At 38.5% G+C, this 21,460-nt stretch overlaps 1 protein-coding gene across 1 annotated transcript in view; it reads right to left on the bottom strand.

The window, feature by feature from the left end:
- The window catches only part of SEMA5A (semaphorin 5A), a 345,161-nt gene that overhangs the window by 198,523 nt on the left and 125,178 nt on the right, over positions 1-21,460 (bottom strand). The window contains exons 4-5 of the mRNA XM_052781946.1: positions 18,040-18,139; positions 3,353-3,398 (exon numbers count right to left, since the gene is read on the bottom strand). Coding sequence (XP_052637906.1) covers positions 3,353-3,398; positions 18,040-18,139 — 146 coding nt within the window. The remainder of the gene's footprint in view (positions 1-3,352; positions 3,399-18,039; positions 18,140-21,460) is intronic.

Raw genomic sequence — 21,460 nt, 5'->3', positions numbered from 1 at the left:
GAAGAAAGATTAAACTGATGAATCAAACTAAAAAAATCAAAGAATGAATGTAAAGAAAATAAACAGTGATAAAAGTCTAATTGAAAACTGTAGAAAAGGAAGATGCAAATTGTTAAGAATCAACCTTGCTTCCATGCTGGAAGTATCTGCTGTGCATGAGGAAAAGTCAGCAATTTTCCTCCTCCTTCAGACACACAATAGCAAAGATAGAGCTTGAGCAATTTTCTAAAATAATTAAACAACAGGTGTATAGGTTGTCTTGTTTCTAGCCCTTTGGTATTGTTATTGTGTTACACTGAAAACTTCTTCCAGCTAGCACTTCACCGTGTGACTTTCTCTTCCAGACCAGAAAACAGTTTATTAGCTTGTGAAACATCTGCATGTTTCTACAAAGGCTGGTTCATACAAAGAAATCAAAGTGAGCAACATAAGTAGAAGAATTAAACCTGTTTTTTACATTATTATTATTATTATTATGACAACTGTGTGAAGAAAAAAATGCTAAAAGAAAAGTTCTTCTGTCTGTACATAAAGCACCAAAGTGGTCAGTCACTCAGCAAACAAATGCTAACTAGCACATACAATATTAATGAGTTAAACCACAGTATGCTTTATTTCTCCTGTGAAATTCCATCATTCTGTTTTGCAAGGATTTCATACAACTTTTACTTTGCTTCTCATTTTTATTCCTACCTCCCTCAACCATAATAGAATTTCAGGTTTGAAAGATTTGGAGCTTCAAAATACTGTAATTTTTAATTGCTAACTTAGTAAACTTTATATCCACTAATCCTATTCAAAATATTTCTTTCACCCCATGTGAATGAGAGAGACACATCACATGCCCTAAAGTTTCAGAAGTCAAAGTTTACTTCGATTACACCTGAGGTAATCCTATACAACATGTTGGGATGACTGGGATTGCAGCTAGGATTCTGTCGTTCCAACAAAACTTATCTGAAAGGTCTGTAAATCTCAGTGAATCATTTGGTAAATACATTCTTGGATCTAAGTGGGTTTCAGGTTGGTAGCTGGTAAGTTTGAATTCCAGGTTTCCACAGGAATGGTTACTGCCTCTTTCATTACTAAAGCTTTCACACTTTCCAGTGTGAGACAGAGACTCTCTTCGTGTCTTAACATTTCCCAACAAAGGCTGAGAAAAGTCGTGCATCTTTATTATGGCTGAAGACTTGGAAGAAGAGTCCAGACAAGTAACCACCAATAGGGAGAGCAGCACTGACCCCTGACCCTGCCCCAGGGTACCTGGAGGGACTAAATGGCCTCTTGAGAACTCTCCCAAACCTACTTTTATGACTACAAGATCAGTGACTAACTTCGTACTTTCATAACAAGTACAAAACGACCTGAGTGTGTTGTGTAATGAGTTTGACAGTCCTAAACAATTCACCTTACATCCTGGCTTACTTGCATCAAAACAAAGGCTTCAGCCACCTCACAGCTGATTTGGAGCTGCCATAACTGGCATATCCAAGGAAACACATCTTTTGGATAAGGGGTGTCCTGGGGCACTCTAACAGAACCAGAAGGGAAGCAGAGGGGAAGAAGAGGAAGAGAAGATCTGTGAAGGACAAATAGGAAGGAGTCATAACGGTAGATCTGAAAATAAGGGAAAAACCGAATACTTGGAGTAGGGGTAGTAAAGATATGCTGGTGAAAGAAAAAGAATTACATACTTTGGGTTTGATTTAGAAATACAATCTCCCTAAAGGGTTGTGGAAAAAGGTTTGAAGATACAGAAGCAAACCAGTGGTGCTACAGCATTGAAAATGGAATAAGAAACTTTACCAAAAGTCAACTTGAGAAGAGTGTTTAAAGGCTTCTGCACATTCATAAGCCCAAAACCTAGTAACCTTGTATCACATCAACAACATGATTTCTGTCTTCATTTTTTTTTTTTTTTTTGCTGATTGGGGTGGGTCTTTGTTCGAGTCAGTCAGCACAATTATAAATCTCTGTAAACTACAGATTTCCCCCTCATTAGTAATTTCAGCCTACTGATACTTATCCTAACAGAGGTAAGCTGTGAACTTCAATCTATGAATTAGCAGCATAAACTACAACAGCACCATCAGAGACCTCTGAGTGCAGCCTCTCAACAAGAAACTTCATTCAGGATTTAACTGAAATTATTTGCCAGGATATTGAGTACGTCACATAAGGTGAAAGTACAGTCTGAATTCTGGATATTAAAAGTGCCTGGTGAGTCACAGCCTTAAGCACTAGCAACAAAATTGAATATTTATCAATACTGCCATTTCGGTTAGTTATAAGCCAACTTCAGATCTTGTTTCTAATAGTCTTGGAAGGTAAAGGAAGTCTGCAAGCCTAATTAAAGCATACACAAGGTGTTCTACAAATCACAAGGACAGCCTTATCTGAATGTATTTTACTTTTCCATATTCTACTGTATAGTATTACTTCATGAAATAATAAGCACAGTACTGAATCTAAAGCTAGTTAATTTTAAATTGCAAAAATGAAAAGATTATGAAAAACCATACATTTCTATTTCATTGTGATTTTCTATTTCTTCACCTTAGCAAGTTAGCCAACTCAATTAAATTTACTAAAACACCTCTTAGAGCCAAGAACAGGAGAATAATGAAGGTTAGAAATGATGCCAAGGTTAAAAATAACAAAAGAGAAAACAAACAAAACCTAAGCAAGGAACACCACTCAGAAGACTGAAGGAAGATGAGTTTGCTGGTATATGGAAGTCAGATGAAGTTCAGGGCAAAATAAATTGATCGGGGATTCTCAGTTACCTTTCTATGAAGCCTAACTGCCTCTAGAAGGCTTTGTTTCACCTTCCGAGCTCTAACAAGTTTTAAACAGTAGATAGCTGCCTTATATACAAAACTGAGACTCTGATACTTGTGTTCACACTGTATTTCTTCCTTGAAAATTTGCTGTTTCATTTGCCTAAATTAACTTTAGCAAGTATAAATGAAATTTTGTATTTATCATTATAAAAAAAAAAACTTTTCTCTATAATAACAATAAATTTTGAATACAGAAGCTGCACAATCATAAATTGAAACATTTTTATAAGACAACATGATCCTCCTTCCCAGCCTCCATTTTTTATAGATTCATTCTAATAAAATGACAGCAGAGGAAGGTAGCATCAGGTCTGTATGGCCTGGGACAAAGGCTAATCTGGAATTAAAATGGGTAATATGACTTATATAATATGGGGCCACAAAGAGGACAAAAACAGATGCACACTTATCTGTAGTTATGAAGCTTATGAATACATTAATTATGTGCTTTAAAACATCTGCTTACCTACATCATGCAGAGGAACTAAGAAAACAAACATAAAACATACCTGTATTAGAGAGAGATCCTCAAGCTGCAACCTGAAGAGGTAGTTTCTGGGGTTAAAAAAAAATAGTAGATAAAAATTGTTATTAGTGTTTAAGTAAAAAAAAAAATGTTACTAGTGTTTAAATAAAAACATAATTAATGAATATAAAAGACAGGAAAAAATTTAAAAGTGCCTGGTAGTCAGGACTCTCGATTCTTTCAGGGACTGTCTTAACACACAGCCTTTTGGGCTAAGGACTAAGGCAATTTCTAAAACCGATCTTCATCTTGAAGGACTGGCTGCATATGAATAAAGTAGATATTTATACTGCATACATGTACATCTGAGTCATTGCTCCAGTCTTCCTTTAGAATCAATGAGAAGAAATGCTCAGTACTTCGGCAGATTTGTGTGACCAGTGTTAGATGTCTAAATGAGAAGAAGAGGACAGGCAGGTTAAAGCTGTCCATTTCTCTCCACACCGATGGGAACCTTACGCAATTAGCTCAGCCACAGATATGTAAAGTTTGAAGCAAAGGGGCCCAGTACGATGGAGTGTCTGTAGAAGCCACAGAGTTTTCACAATTCTGATTGAAGTCCTGACACCAGGTCTAATTTCTTTGAAACCCAAGGATTTTTCTCCACGTACAGCAGGAGCTACACACAAACCAAGCACATTTTTCAAAAGCCCGTGCTCTTCTTACAAAAGCGTTTCTCACTCCGCTGTTTCTCTACAGCGGTATCGCTGCACCTACAGAACTTGGGAGGAGATGCAAAGGCACTGCTTGAAACCTGGGGAAATACTGGGTTAGGATACTCAGCAAGGTGAGCGTGCCCCATGGACCAAAACCGCTTCCTTCAGCACGTGCTGGTGCAATATCTGTACGCTATCACCACTCCTCCCAACGTACTGTGCCCATCTAGTTAAAGCAGCTGTCTCGTTACACCTCTTCTGATAAACCAGCCCTGTTGGTAGCGATCATGGTATCAGTCCATGACCCTCACAAAAAAGAGCAAATACCACACCATCTTTGACCTGATTTCAGCACATCCTTCTCTCGTGCAGATTCTCTTTCATGCTAGGTCTGCAGTAAGGCTCTTCCATGTTCCATGTCCATATTCCTCTTGCCCAATTTTTTTTTTTCTTTCTTTCTTAGTTTCTTCTCACACCTCTTTTTGTTCTTTTCATTACGTCTTTTTTTTACTACATTTTCACATATATATTCTTCAATCATCTTCTGCCTAGTTTTTACCTTATTTAAAGCAATTCTGATTTTCCAATGCCACTACAGAGTAATTATGTTTTCTAGATAAAAATTAAAAGGAAGACAATTTTGAAAGATTAATATAAATTACTTCAATTTTAATTTATTCATAACAAATCTGTAATGTCAATTTCTAAGATTTCAACAAATTCACATAAAGTAAGAAAAAACTGATAAAAAAAGAGATGAGTAAATTTAAAATTTAAATTTAAATATTTGCAATATTCACAAATGATCTGCAATATTACATCCATGCAACCGGTAGAAGTGTAATCCAAATTAAAATTAGGCCATATTTTTTGAGATATTAGTTCTGATTCTTTCCAAAGAGGTAGAAGGTATTGTCAATGGGCACAGATGGTCAGGACCTGTAGTTCACATCTCTATTAATTTTTTTAAATGAGCCTGCAGGGGTTGCGGGGGGAGGAACAAAAACAAAGTGTGTCTAAAAACCAAAAAATATCTTTTTCAAAGCATATATCTCAGAAACACAACCACTATCATAGCCAGCTTTATTTATGGACTCTGGGGTGCAGCTATGTGTATTTATTTATTGACTCTGGTACATATATGGTCCACTTAAACTGTGGACTTACAGGAATCAGGTCACTTTCCTAGGAATATTGCTAAAGGGAGTTACTCAAAACACAAGAGGCAGCAGGCTCTTAAGGGCAAGAATCCATAAGGAAGTAAAATAAAGACAGAATATTTGTTATTAGCACAGATAAATCACCACAAAGAAATAACTAAAATACTTGGGTTTGAGTCACGAAGAGACCTGACGTGGGCAAACACAGAAAACATTGCAGGACAACTTTTACACAAAGCTTCACCCACAAGGTACGTGCAAGTTCACTTGAAAGACTTTCACTGAAACATCAGGAAGCGATGCCTATAGTCCTTCCAACCCATCTAAACTCTCTCTGTAAGGACAAAAAATACCTTCACATCTGCAAAATGTCTTGCTCAGAAATATTCAGCAGGGAACATAAATACTTAGTCTGCTCCTCATCTCATTGCACGTAAGCTTCCATCAACCATCATTGATTATGCTTCTTCCACTCCAGATATCAAAGTTAAACAAACCTACAACTTCACTGCTGTTGCAAATCTTTTCTTCCACTTAGAGAAGCAGAACAACTCGTCTCTTCCAGAGAAATTGAACTGCATCCTCAGCAGGTATAAACTGTTTTCTTAACTCCGCAGTATCAGACTCACAGGAGTGGCACATAAATGCCCCACCTCGCTCTACAAATAAATGCAGTCTCTGTTACAGAATATATGAGCAGACAGTCTGGTCTCACAGTTTTAGTTGTTGGGTCAGTACTTAACACAGTGTCACATCAATCTCTATGCATTCTTCATCTTAAGATAGCTACTGAAGATTTATCACTGATGTGTCATTTTGAGACAGATTATCAACTTATTAATGTCTTTTTACGGACTTTCATCCTGACATCATTTCAGCCTATTAAAGCATAAGCTATTGTCCCAAACTGTAAAATGTCTAAATTAATGAATACATAAACACAGTGTCAGCCTAAAAAAAAAACCAGAGGCTGAAAGTTTTGTGGAATTTTTTCCTGGAAAATGAGATTTGTATTCTATGCAGTAGAGCACAACACTTCTACCCATCACTATATCCAGTGTGGAATTAGAAATATTGACCCTATAAGTGTTAGGGATACTAACATGTCTATATTCATGTGAATGAGCCAAGATCCAGAGCTAATTAGTGTACATTTTTCAACTTGCTTTGGCTGCCAATAACCAATTAAAATATTATTTTCAGCTTCATAAAGCCAGCAGGAAGAAAATGGAATAAGAAAAGCAACGTGCAAGACTTAGTAAAAGCATTACACCTTAGCAACATAGAGGTAAACTGAGCAAATGGAGAGCACAGAGTGACTGTGACTACATAAATAATGCAAGGACAAGTGGAAAACTAGCACTTGGAGAGCAGTCGGAGCTATTCCTACCTAAATGTGCCCACCTCAGTAAAACTTGCAGGATTACATTTAGCTATACAAATACAATAGTTTAACATTCTAAGACATGCACCTCTAACATGCGAGAACTCATTCAGAAAGCACATGTATGAGAAAAAGCTACAAAAATATAAATAAATAAGCGCGATGGTAAAAAACCACACTGGAAACGTGATATTAATAAATCTGGCAGTCCAAAGAAAAAGTCAATACCAATTTTCATGACACGTGCAGAGCCATGATGCTGCTCACAAGATAGGTGACAATACTTTTTTCAATATGTTACCGAGATTATGCCCTGGATTGCCATTTTTCAACCTCTGTTTAGCTTTATTCTAGCACATTTATGCTTTGAAGGCAACAAAGGATGAGAAATAAAAATGACCAAGTACGTTTCTGAAGCATAGGTACAGACCTCTTAGCATGTAGGCCTGTCTCTTGTCCGAATACTGTGGTAATAAAAGCAAGACAAATACAACTTTACATGTTGGTATTAAACTGATTTGACGTTGGCGGTAATTGGTAAATTTGTTTCCATTTGGTGCTTAATGAATGAGGAAAGCAAATATGTTACATAAATCTGCAAACAGAAGGACACTGTAATGAGAAGAAAACACAACTAACTTGGAGATAAAGCAGCATCCTGTCTTCCTTCAGATAGCCAGCAGGCAATAAGCATTTTGCTTTCCATTCACAGCACTGAACAACTTTTCTAGCTGAGCTATGGTAACTAAAACCTGTTAATCAAGAGCCTGCTCAAACCCAATGGCAAAGACTTCCACTGGTATCAGTAGGAACTGAATGAAGCACCACAAAAAGCGTACTCCAGTCACCTCCTTGATGACAATGTATTCCAATCTATTGCAGTGAATACATCCAGTATGACTACAGATAAAGGTATAAAACTAATCTTCTGTTTGTTCCTAAGCAAGTCCATGTCAAAAAAATCAATTGAAAACCCATAAAGTTTCAAAAGTATAGCATATTAGTAATGGTTGTTAAATCCAACACTTTACCCTTTTCTTTGTGAAACGGCAAGCTATAAAACATGAACGCAACAACAATACTGTTGCATTAAACACAGACATGAATTAGAAGAACATTAAGGTAGCACATACGGCTTAGGAAAACGTACTATAGATTAAGCTTTTGAAAAACTCATAAAATAGCAAAAAAACCCCACCCCACCCCAAGCCCCCATATGCATCTGCAATTGAAAGCCTGAATCAATAAACAGGGCTTACAGCAAACTCAGAAAATCAAGGCATGACCAGATATGCTGTCAAATCTTCTGGAAATAAACCAGTAAAAGATTCCTTCCTGTGCATTTGTTTCAGGAAACTATTTCACATGAAAGAAGAAAATTTTATTCAATTTACTGGAAGGAAAAAATATTAAGACTGAAAATGAAAAGTATAAGCACTGTAAGAATCAACTATTAAGCAAAAAGTCATGATTCCACAATCAAGATGGGAAAGCTCTGGGTAAAAGCCAATTCTAGTTCTGCAGTGTAGTAAAATCAGGAATTGGAAATAAAACAAAAAAAAAAAGAAAAAATAAGAATAGGAGGAAATGAGATAATCAATATAAATAAAAAATTATGATGCAGAAAATTCATTTGGTTATATTAAGATACGATAGGAAAAATATGTGAAAAAGCTAAAGATGATACATTGCGAATAAAAGAAACCTAATCAAAGTGGTCTAGTTGAACTATTATAAGAAAACGTTCAAATCACAATAATGAAAAGCAGAATGGTCAATAAGTCATTTTTTGTCTGCATTTTGCAGGAAATAGAAGTCTCAGCAAATGATAATAATAAATTAAGTAGCTTACTGATAAATGCTAAAGATGTGAAAACAGCATATACAGAGATAAATATTTTCAGACTAGCAAGGCATGCTAATTCAACCTAAAAATTACGGTGAAGTGATTTTTGGTCTTCTTATTGCTCTTTTTTAATAATTTCTAAAATTACAGGCTTTCTTGAGGAATGAAAGGCTAACCATATTTTATTAACATTCAAAAGGGCAAAAAGGAAGACTCAGGTGATCATAGGCTGATCAGTGAGACACTAAGGGTGGCAAACAGAAAAACCACTATTGGAGTCAATTAGGAAAGAATCCCATTATAAATTAAATTAATCCACTCAAAGGTCCTGTAAAATCTGATTTTCCTCTCTGATGGTTGCTCCTCAGGATTAGCAAATCTTACTAGATTCACTTCCCTGTGGCTCCACATACAGTGTCAGCAGTGACTAGAGATCCCAGAACGTAGCCCTCCTGCACAGATGTCCAACAACAGCCAGACATTACTTCCACGTATTTCTTGCCACCGGCTTCTCCAGGAGAAGCAGAAAGGCACCAGTGGCCCGTCTCTGCGGCCCTGGAGCTCACCCTCCTCCTGAAGTCCCACCACACCACGTCATCTCCAACATGCATTACCAGCTCCTCCTGTTGGCCCCTGCTTCTCACACACAGCACCCAAGTTCCCCAGCTGGAGATGGCCTCGGAATATTTGTCACCTGTGCACCTCTGCTGTATGCAGACCAAGGCTTTTCTGAATATTATGCTTTAGTCCTGAGTAGTTTGTGGGCTTAGTCAGCTATTTATTTATTAAGTTGTTGATGGGTTCAACTTTATCCTGAAACACCACCTCAACCAAAACCTTAACCCTGTATTTCATAACTGTTGCTGACCAAATCTTTAATACTTTCTGATGTTGCAACACATATCTCAGTACATGACCCCAGTTTTTACATTTTGGCAGATATGGCATGCACTGTACAGTACTCGCCTACAGCCATGTGGTCTTGTTACTATTTCATTACTCAACATATTAATCTTCTGTTTCTTTCCAAGATTAACTTGAAATTAAATTTAAATGCTACTGTTATATCTCCTCCAAAAAAACAGTAATAGGAATGGGCTTAAATAAACAGAAATTTTAGACAGTTCACACCTTTTGTGGCCTCTTTTTTTACACTAATCAACTTTGGCACATAAAGTTTGTTTGAGTTGGGGGTTTTTTTTGGGGGGGGGGGGGGGAAGGTAAAGAGTCTAAGGTAGCCAAAGTTTAGACATTTTTTTATTTTATTGTTTTATTAACAAAAGAAACTGCAACAACAAAATGATCAAAAATTATGTAAGTGATCATGTTAATGCTAAAGATACTTAAAGGAAGGAGATACGAACCTCGATGGCCCACATTTTCAAAGCCAGCCTTGAATTTTCCTCCTGTGATCATGCTGTAGTGGTCTGGTAGAGCTGCTGGTTTCCAGCAGATCCCTTCCCTTCAGTGGAAGCTCGCTGCATGTGGGAAATTCAGAAGCAGGATGCATACCAAGGTAAGCACATGATGTCAACACACCTCTATACAAAACGCAATCTTGCTCCCATCAAATTTTGAGAGGTGAAGGTCACATGCACGGTATGCATCACTGCATTGTTAAATTTTCTGATTGTACTCTTGGAACGAGGATGAGACACCCCCCCCCCGCCTACCTAGCATCCGAGCAGCCCTCTCGCAAGATGAGTGCACCCACGAGGGCACTGTAGTGACTCGTGCAAGGGACCGATGTTTCAGAGGCAGGGCAGAGTCCTTCACAGACCTGACTGCTGCTCCGAGCGGTACCTCCCTAGGACTTCTTCTATATCATGGTTATCAGCCTCTGGCCAGCTGGTAGCTCCCTGCCCTGCATTTCAGTGCCATAAAGGCACACACCAGTTCAGCAAGGACCAAACTGGCGATGTAGGACAAAAACAGTACATTTGGACTAACAGTCGTTGCAGAAGAAAGGAGCAGCTAACTGGCATGAGAACACAGTCTAACCAGGAACCAAGAGAAGGCATAAGTTGCCACATTCTGCAGCAGGACATGTACTACTGCTAGCACAGATCAACTGTATATACATTAAGTCATGACTTCAACTAAAGACAGGCACTTTCAGAACACCACTCATCTAATGTCATTTCTGAAGGTGGCTTACACTGAAATAGCAGTGTTCTCTGCCAAAGAAGTTCCATTTACTCCTGCCATTTCTCTTTTCATCTTACCCCGAGTCAACTCCAGGGCTTCTCCTCTGATGCATCATTTTAGTTCCACTAATTAAAATGGCAAGACACTAAATCAGCACAAGAAAACGAGTAATTTTTGTGGGGTTAGTGAATTGACTGGTGTTACTCTGCAACCAGACTGTTACCAGAGGTGGTGCAAAGGAGGAGAAAATTGCATAGTGGAACAAGGCATGAGCAGGAGAGGTACAAAGCATTAGCTTTTAAAAATATTTAGGAACCCAGTAGCAAGGTAGGAAAGAGAAGCAGTAGGGGGAGAAAGACCTTCCTCTTTCTGCTGCAGTAGGTTGATAATTTCTCTTAGTTTTAACATTAAACCATACCTTAGATTAGATCAGATCAATCAGTGGAAGGACAGACATTGATTACCCTGAACCAAGTGTTAAATGAGCAGTAAAACCCTGATGGATGTTCAAAGAATATAGCACTAATTCCTGGTGCCTGTATATTCTCCCAATATGTAGTGCTCAGAGCATCTCATTAACAAGAAGCTCTCAGATTCTCCTGCTGGGAGCAGACAACAGCAAGAAGCAAACCTGTATAGTTATTTATTCCTTTATTAGAGATTCTTAAACCACTGTTAATGAATCCTTTAATTTGCCTTTCTGTTATTATGGCAAGCGGTGGTAATGGTTCAAATTAACGTTCCCAAACACACATCTAATTAAGTGAAAAGGCATACTGTTACAGTCCTTCATCAGCGAGATAAGGAGTGACTGAGGCAATAAGCCACCTCAAAGCAAGTTAGAATCCTCAAAGCAAGTTTAATTAACTTGCAGGAGAACATACAGGAGAAAGCCACTGTTATTAGGAAGCTCTGTGTAAAAAATAACGTAAGATATGTCTAAATATATATTATCCAATTAAAAAAAAAGTTGAATAGCTTTGAGACCCATTTCTGATAAGTAACTACATAATTTTGAAGTATAGCTGAACTAGCCCAACTTGAATTTTAAAAATTAAATTACCACGTCTTAAGAATGAACTCCAGCTAGGCTCCTACCAGTTCATCATTTCAAACACAAGAGGCTTGGGAAAAGGAGGATTACTTCATTTTTCCTTTAAATAAACAAGTTTCTTCTGACATAATTCCTCTTGCATGATCTTAATAAAACCATTAAGAAAAAAAAAATATTTAAAAGTCACAAAAAAAAAAGAGAAAAAAGAATGGATTAAAAGGAAAATGTAACTAATTATTTTGAACGCCAACGTTTTTGCCCTAACCCTACTGGGTTTGAGACATGCTTCTAGCTGACTCTCGTTTTATCAAAATGGCTGGAACACTTTTAACAATTTTTGATTTATAGAAACTAGGATTAGTAAGTGTTTAGCGCATTGTCAAGGAACAAGGTGAAAAAAGGCAATGCACAATTTGCCAGGGCAATTCAGACACTGATGTATCCTTCCCCTGAGCTGGTCTTTTGCCCCCTCAATTGACCTTTCCAAGACAGAAACAAAGAAAATGCTGCAGGACATATGGCAAAGCACTTCCACATAGGAAAAGAAGGCAAGGTTGTTCTTGGGGAAATCTACAAATCTCCATGCGTACTGGCATTTCAAAATACAGAAATCATTATCATATTTGATTAGATGCTAAGTCAGTCCACTAAATAACACACAGAGAAATATTCACCAGAATATTTTATCAGGATTTATCAGAATAAGATAAACAAGCAGTCTCTCATTTCCTTGAGCTTACTGAGGAGCTAATGCCCTGAGAGTAATCCTTCGCTGATGCCACTTAATTATAAAAGTAAATTCTGCCCTGCCATATGGGTTTTTTTGAAGAAAACAAATGAATTCCCTAGAAGGTTTCAGATTGCAAGAGAACTCATTTATTTTTATCTGCCAGATCATATGTGATGTTAAAAGAACAACGCCTGGGGCAAATTTTAAAGATACAGTTTCATGGGAACATAGCTACATTGCCCTGTGTCAAAAGCCAATAGTCTTCGTAATGTACTAATGACTGGTTTACGTCTATACTGAATTTTCTCTGTAGAGTGTTTCTCATTAATCTATTTTCTTTTTTTTTTTTCCATTTTACATAAATGTATAATCTCACACAATTTAGTGCATACCTATTAAGAAAAAAAGTTTCTTTTAAATTAAATCTAGACCCAATTGACATAACACTGAAAAATCTGACACATTCTTCAAATGCAAATTTTAAAACCCAGCAACTATAATAAAAATAATTTTTCTTCTCTTAATTCAGCTTCATAAATTGAACTGTAATCTTCGCTTGTCTTCACTATGCACTTTGGGCTGTTCGATCAAAGTCGGGCAAGATAAATTTCTCCCTTTGCCTTTTCCCCTGTCTGTCCCCACCCCCTCAACCCCACTTCCCCATTTCTCAAAGCTATCTAAATGAATTTTTCTACACAGACAATTTGTGCAAGGATGTCCCAGGCAAGCGGGGCAACTGTAGGTTGCTACTGAGATCCAGGCTAACTCATCAGTCATTTTAGAAGATATTCCTCTCCCTCTAAAGCCCTCGCCAATGGTACCCATATATCTCCTTTTGCACAGCAGATTGACAGAAAACTAAATGACACTGTTTTAAAACAAAAGTACTACAGCACTTACGCTTCAGATCCAGTATAGGTTATTAAGCAGACCTGTTACACTGGAAGGCGTAATGATTGTCAAGTGACTCTGACACAAAGACAAGCGCAAGCCTCGTTAAACTTGAAAGTTGTGCTAGCTCCTTTTACAGTTAAAACAGAAGGTATAATTGAACCTGTACTGTATAGCAATATTCAGAAACTAAAGCAGTCGCTACTAAAAAGCATCGGACCTCACAGTAGCAAACACGTATGAGTGTGACCTAAGAAATAAAGACACTCCCCACAGTTGAGGTACAGGATTTGTGAGGAATTTGAAAAGCGAACAACAAAACAGACTGCAGTTACTTGTTTCTATTCCATTCAGAAAAACGTGAGTGTGCACACTCTGGAAAGAAGCCAGACTGAGCCAAAACCAAACTTCATCGGGATCAGCAGCCTCTCTCCCTAAGGGGGTGGTGGGAGAGGGAAAGGGGGGGGCTCCAAATCTTAGGCAACTCCTCAGCACAAGAGAAATACCAGTGCCAGGGTGGACTGGATGATTAAAGTGAAGGTGTGTGCTAATATTGGAGTAGTAATATTCGTAGATCGCTGTAGATGGTGTAAAGAAACTGAAATAGGGCTAGCAGAGTCTGAATTAATCAACTCAAGACCTATAGGGGAACTGGACATTTTGCAGAACAAAATAAAATATCAACCAGAGACTTCTCACAAGGACTGGAAGACAACCTGCAGGGGCGGGGGGAGGGTAGGTAAAATTGTAAAAACCCTATTTTTGCACAGCAACTACAGAATGCCCGCAGACATCAGAAGACCAGCTTTACTTCCCAAATTGGACAAGCAAGACTAATCTTAGCAATATAGGACTAGTAATTACCTTCCCGGTCATTGCCTGCTATGGCAAATGTATAGAATAATGTACCTTTCATATATGTAGAGAGCTCTGTCTTAAAAATATTTCTGTTCTTGTTTTGTTCATACTGGTAAAAGGTGACAAAACTCATTGTTTCTTGACTAAATTACCCATGGCCAACTCAGACTGATTTGGTTTTCTGCTAACACTACTGTGTAGTTTATACAGCTATTTCCTTCCCTAGATGTACCTGCTGATGGATTTACGGGCAGGCGCTGTGCACCCGCTCAGCCTTTGTGTTCCTGCATGTCGTGGTTTAACCCCAGCCAGCAACTAAACACCACACAGCCGCTCACTCACTCCCCCCCACCCAGTGGGATGGGGGACAAAATCGGGAAAAGAAGCAAAACCCGTGGGTTGAGATAAGAACGGTTTAATAGAACAGAAAAAAAGAAACTAATAATGATAATACTAATAAAATGACAACAGCAATAATGAAAGGATTGGAATGTACAAATGATGCGCAGTGCAATTGCTCACCACCCGCCGACCGACACCCAGCCAGTCCCCCGAGCGGCGATTCCCCGCCCCCACTTCCCCATCCCTATACTAGATGGGACGTCCCATGGTATGGAATACACCGTTGGCCAGTTTGGGTCAGCTGCCCTGGCTGTGTCCTGTGCCAACTTCTTGTGCCCCTCCAGCTTTCTCGCTGGCTGGGCATGAGAAGCTGAAAAATCCTTGACTTTAGTCTAAACACTACTGAGCAACAACTGAAAACATCAGTGTTATCAACAATCTTCGCATACTGAACTCAAAACATAGCACTGTACCAGCTACTAGGGAGACAGTTAACTCTATCCCAGCTGAAACCAGGACACTGCACTACAATTCCTGCTTCATTTGCCTTCTAGCAGCCCTTCCCTACATCTCTTCCTCATTTAGGTTAACCTTGTTTAAGCATATATAAACAGAATAATACACACTATTACAGTTTAAAGTCTCCCAAGGACGTTGTGCAATGGTATCAATAGTTCTGTGTCACAACAGGAGACACCTTTTCAGGCATTGTGGGATCATATCTGTCTTTTTACGTAGCTGGATGGCACTGGCAGCTCCCAACAGGAATCCAGTCTGGATCCCAGCTGGGATCTTTGCTACCTTGCTTATCAAGACAAGTCATGAACCTCTTCAGAGGCTGTAGAACTTCAAAAATGGCAAAGAATCACCTGCAGTGAATATCAGTGATGGAAAGGGGATTTAAGAATTTCCAATAGTGTCAAATTTTCACAACACTATTTTGTTTGGTTTCTAAGACAATGAAATTTGGCGGAACAGTTCACTAAACTCCACTAAGGTGAAAAAAATCCATTATAAACTTAAGCTGAGCCAGGACACAGCTCCTGGCTGTGAAAATCATTCCTCTGGTTTAGAAGAAAACCACATTACTAAAGCAGAAACCAAGAGGTGCAAGCATCACCCCCTGTTTTTGTTTGGATGCTGGACACGTAAATCATAATGGGAGCACTTCTCTTGGCAGTGTAAATGGAATAATCTAAGTTTATTTGTAGCTTTGCCATGTGTCACATCACACATTTCCTTTCTCTACCATCGACTGGGTACAGAAGGGAAAACCATGTTGGAGGGCTACAGATTACCATTTTCACAACTGATCAGGAACTTTTAACTGTTCAGATCTTACTGAAATCACATTGCACATAGTTATTAGTTTTTCAGTCCAGAAGTGTTAGTACAAGAAGATAATAAAAAAAAAAAATTGTTGGAATATTCTAAGAGAAATAACTGTATATCAAAAGATATATCACCAGGGAGGAGGAATTAACAGTGCATTCTCTTCACTGTCTTTATGAGAGCACATTTGTGGCTTAGGACAGAAAATGAATTCTTCTAATGGCTCTTCAGATATGTGAATCCTGTGAGGCAAATGTGTAAGAAACTTGCACTAAAATTTTATCCACAGGCCATAGCACAAGTATAATAATATTAATGCTCTGTTCAGGTGGCCCTGAGTGAAAGGTAACTATAAACAGTGCGTTAAGAAAAAAAAAAACATCAGTGCAGCCAGTTGAGACTATGAAAGGCTGCAAACACCACTCCTGCAAACGAGCAGAAAACTCGACGTCATATTCACAGCAAACGGATTCATTCTACATGGTAGCAGGGACTACACGCAAAAGGTGTATAATCAGTAAGATCAACACTTGCATTTTTGGGACTACAGCACCCTGACAATGGGTTTCTAGTCTCTGAATCTATGACTCCATGACATACAATGACTTTCACCACATAGTCTGGCACAATGCTTCAAGAAGAGAAAAATGTGTAGTGAAAAGGACATACTAATATCAATAATATGTACAATTAGAGAAACCTGCTGGCAAGTGCAGTCATTCTAAAGTGAGGTCTCCATGGCCAAACACAACAGCACTGTGGAAAAGCTTAGAATTTAAAATGGAAATGCAGAAAAAGGAAAGGAAAAATCCAATAAATTCTGTGAACAAATAACAGCCAACTATACTGGACCATGGAAAACCAAGATTTCTGTTGTGCTTTTAAAAACATATTTCTAATTTTGCAACTTTAGGCACAACAAGAGATATGAAGCTCTGAAGAAGTATTAACTTATGGAGAAACCAAATTAATTCTATTGCTTTTACTGTATTGAGTCTTTTGCAAAAGGCAAAATTGGCAGCTGGCATTTTTTCGTAGTCTCTGACCATTCAACAAAATCATCCAAAGCTTATCCCATAGTGATTCAAAAGGCTTCATCAAAAGCACAAGTTTAAACCAGCATATTCTTTGCTGAGATTTGGAGCCCAGATGAACAGCAGAGAGGAAAAAAAGGGGGGGGGAGAATTTTCTTCATTAGTTATGGAGATCTATACAGTGTGCATCGATCCAACACATAATTCCATGGGACTGAGGAGAGTCTCAGACAGCTCTCTGACTTACGCTGGCTGTCTTTACAGAACAGTGCCAGCTGACAGGCTCATGCCTCATTTCATTTGGCAGCTTACAGAATAGAAAAATCAACATGAGTGCACAGGATATCCCACTTCAGGTGGGCCAGAGACATATATGTATCTCCACACTCAGAGAGTTTTGCCCCTGTATATAAGCAACTTCCACTGGCACATGGTAAAAAAAAATTTCTTGCAGTGCACTTTATGACTCTGTATTTTGAACCTCATTTTCAACTAAGAAACAAGTTAGGAAACAGAGTATATTCCAATGCTAAAACTAACAGAAAAATGAAGTGACTAGCACTTTGTTAATTCAAGAGTAAAATACATTCAGAAGGCAGATTTAAATAATAAGTTTAGACAGTTAAATTTTTTTGCCAACCAAAATGTTTTACTATATTTCATATGCTAAAAGAAGAAAAAAAATGGTGTTCGAGGACTGTCACTGCTTCAATGTTGACACCTAAGACAGCGTCGCTTCATCACAGCTTGCAAAGTACTGTCCTACTGTGCAAAAATTATGATTATCACTGACTTTACCACTAATTCTGCAGTCTTTAACAGATCATTCCTGGCATTGTACTGAATAATTATTAGAATCATCCAAGCACAAAGAGCTGTATTGTGTAGTCAAATTTGGGATCATCATAAGTTTTATGCTATGGTAACTTTTGTCACATTGTCATACAGCATCTGCCTGTTCTACTGTATGCATCCAAAGTTTGAGAGTACTGCAGGACGGTCCTCTTAAAACCGAGAATAGTGTAAGCTATTAGGATCCTTGATAGCAGGCAGTCCATCTTTTAACTTGGGTCAGGAATAAGAGAAATAAACATACATAATGTTCAGTTTAGTGGGTCTGGAAGGTAGGGGTGTCACACGAGAGCAAGCTGATGTTAGAATTTGGCTCAATATTACTTAGCAACAAAGAACAAAATCCAGTCTGATGCAACACGAAAAGAAAATAGATTTCTCACCTTGCTCCAGCAATAAGCTCTTTTTGTCCTGGGTCAAACGTTAACTGTGAGAAGTCCACAGCATCTTCTGCTCTGAACACATGTAACCAAGGGGCAATTTCTAAAAACAATCAAGAAATGCAACTGTTACTGTAAATGTCATAGTTGCAGTACACCAGGTAGCCAACATTACATTTGCAGATATTGTGGGGCTGCAAGTTTTCTCAGTATGGTCCTCTAGAGGAAACATGGGAGACTTTTACCACTATACCACGTAATGTAAAATCACTATAACAATATAAATGGTTCTTTAAAGAAAGTGCAGTTGTACAAAAGCCTCATCCTCTAGAGTTTCTCTCCCAATTCTCAAGATATTGAAGCATTTTTCTTGGTGTTGTTTTTTTTTTTTAATGTAATGTAGTCACAAAGCAGTGGTCTGAAACATATATGAAAGGTGAAGAAGGCTATGTATGTACGACACAACTGGCCACGGAACTGTCTATTTGAAGACTACAGTTGTGAAATAGTCAATAGAAAGACCAAAGGTGAGCACATGGTCATGACCATTTAGAATACAGAGTCAACACCAACTCCCCCGAGAATGCTGTGGCAGCGTAATTTTTGATACTGGTATCACCAGTTGCAGCTCAGGTTGCCAAAACCCATTCTAAGCTCTTTTCTTCACTCATGAGCATATTTTTCCTTTTGCAAATGTCTGGGTTGAAATAATCCATGTCTGGTGCCTGTTTCAGAATGATTTGTTCCTAATTTAAATGTTAAAGTTTTAGTACAAGTAGGTCATCCATTGCTAAGGAGAGGGCCCAGGAGAAAAATGTTATTCTGTGTCAAAACATGTTCAGCCATTGCAGAGAACCATTAAACACACTGTGCAGAAGCTGTAGCATCATATACTTTGGCAAAACAGATGGAACCGTGCAGTAGAATCACTTGGGTGTCAGAAAACTAACTTCTGCATTTTTAATGACAGCCTCTATGCATCTGGGCAATTTCAGGCCTGTAATGGCAGTTTGTACATGTTCTGCAGAACTTGTAGCTAAATTCACTGTTGATTCCATCTGCATTGGATAGGTTCTCAAATAAGGGTCTGAACACTGGGCAGGAAAGGGGATGGGGCTGCGTATTAGATAACTAGGATTACAGCTGCCATCAGCTACTACTGCAGATGCTGTGCATAGAACCTAGCTGGATTCTGTAGGAGGAAAAAAAAAAATACACACACACACATATATGTTATAGGCCTATGTAGCCTTATACATACTTATTGTTCTATTTATATTTATATATATAAGGCTACACAGGCAAGCCCAAAGGAGACATTTCTTAACTTTTTTGTACTTGATTTTGCAACCTTAACTTTTCAGTCATGCATTTTGTATGAAACAATCAATTGCAAAGTTCTAAAAGTTGAGATATTAGGTAGGACATGAAGATAAGGAAATCCAGATGCAAGTCTTGAAGAATCTCACTTACTGGAGAAAAAGAAAAAAAAAAAAAAAGAAAAGAAAAATAAAGCCAAATAAAACTTTGTTTGTCAATTCATCAGCCAATGTATCTAAAATCTCCATAAATTCCCTCAGACATTGCCCACATGGACACAGAATATGCACATGGTCTTCACAGAAGAAATACACACATACACACACACACACTCCCAACCAGAAATGGCTCTCAGTTCTGAGAGATGCAGAGAGGCTACTTTTCCTTGTACCAAGCACTGTGACTAGGACAGAAATGGATGTAAAACCATTTTATAAAGTAGCAGAAATTCAGACAAAATCATAATACTGATGAATAACTGACAGAACTACAGCACAGATATCCTATAGAAAAAATCAGGGCTTTAAAGATGGAACAGAGCACCCAGGCTGGGAGTCCAACCAAGCCAGTGGGCAGAGGCTGCAAGAGGGGCTGGAAGCACAACCCAGGACACGGGTTTAGTCCCTTGGCTGCTACGCTCGCTTTCCACATGGTTGCACGAGCCCTGGGAAGTGCTGCCTCACACATACAGAGAATTTGCACTCTTCGAGACGGCAGCCACGGCTCCCTGGGCTCTCTCTCTGCCTCTGCTTGCACCCAGAGGTTTCTGCCTCTGACACACAATCTTGCAGAATCACACACAAGTCTACTCCTAAACTGCCAAAGTACAACTCAGGCTATCAATATATTAACATTCAAATTTGTATTGCTGCGTGCAAATAAGCAAAGCTGAAAATGCCACTGGCTTAGCAGCAGATCTGCACATGGGTAAAGCCAGACCCACTGTGGAAAGAGCAGTCTCTGAAAGAGAGACAAGGCAAGCAGCTGAGAATGGGAGTATTTCAGCTCCATATTGGTAGGACAAATAAGACCCATGGTCTCCTGTAAAATGAGGAAAGCAGTAGCTCTCCATAGCATGGGTAGGCCAGGGACATTTCAGTACGCAGAGGTATTGCGGTGCCAGAAGACTACAGGGAAGACTGAGATTCAAGGACACAATTCTCTTCCACTTGTCCCGCTGGCTCAGCAAGGCACAATAAAGCTTCGAAGTACAGCAAGCAGGTGATTGAGACCATTTCCAGGTTTGGAGCAAGGGGGCAGGGGCCAGGCAGGGCATGGCAAGCCAGGCTAGAGAACAAGAAGAGAATAAGGACTTGCTAAGAAATCTTTCTAAAACCCCATTCCCCTCTGTCCCTCCAAAATATAAATTATTTTATCCTGCCTTTGTTGCATTCAGCAGTGTTCTTGCTTGAGGGAATAAGGTCAGGAAGAGCAAATGGCAGCTAGGGCTGGGGTTTTTTTCAGCAAACACTCTGAAACTCTATCTCGTGTGTCACAGTGGCATCATGTGTCACGCAAGAATAAGCCTTTATGGGATAAAGCTACAACTTTGTGATACTTCTGTAAGAGAAAAAAAAAACAAACCCACACCACCAACAAAGAAAACAAACAAAAAAGACAATCAAACAAAACCATGTAAACTGTAAAAGTAAAAGCTTATTGGTGAAATTCTGCTTTGAGTTACACTACAGAAAATTTACATAACTAAATCAACAGAATAATTAGATTTATTTTCATCTAATGAGCAAAATCTAGCTGAAAAGCCTTAGGTGAAACAAGACCTTTCAGTTCTGTTACAAGTTATCTCCTTAGAGTCAAAAATGCATAACGAGCTATTAAAGATCTAGGAATTATTTTTCTTCAACTTAAAAACTCATGGTAAAGTAGTAGACAATTAAAATTTCACTTTATTAATAGTTTTCATGTAGATGCAACATGACAAGCTTTACAAAACAACACAGCTATAGATTTTGTATACTACAACAGTACTATAAATACATGTGTAAGTTAATTAAGCTGGCCTGCTGACACATAACCTAATCATACAGCCTGCTGATCACAGGTGACAAACAGCAACACCCCTCCCCTTTCCAATTCCAACCCT

Source organism: Harpia harpyja, chromosome 1, assembly GCF_026419915.1.
Source record: "Harpia harpyja isolate bHarHar1 chromosome 1, bHarHar1 primary haplotype, whole genome shotgun sequence".
Classification (NCBI taxonomy): Eukaryota; Metazoa; Chordata; class Aves; order Accipitriformes; family Accipitridae; genus Harpia; species Harpia harpyja.
Note: the sequence above shows the minus strand (reverse complement) of the source record. Positions and strands in the feature narration are given on the sequence as shown.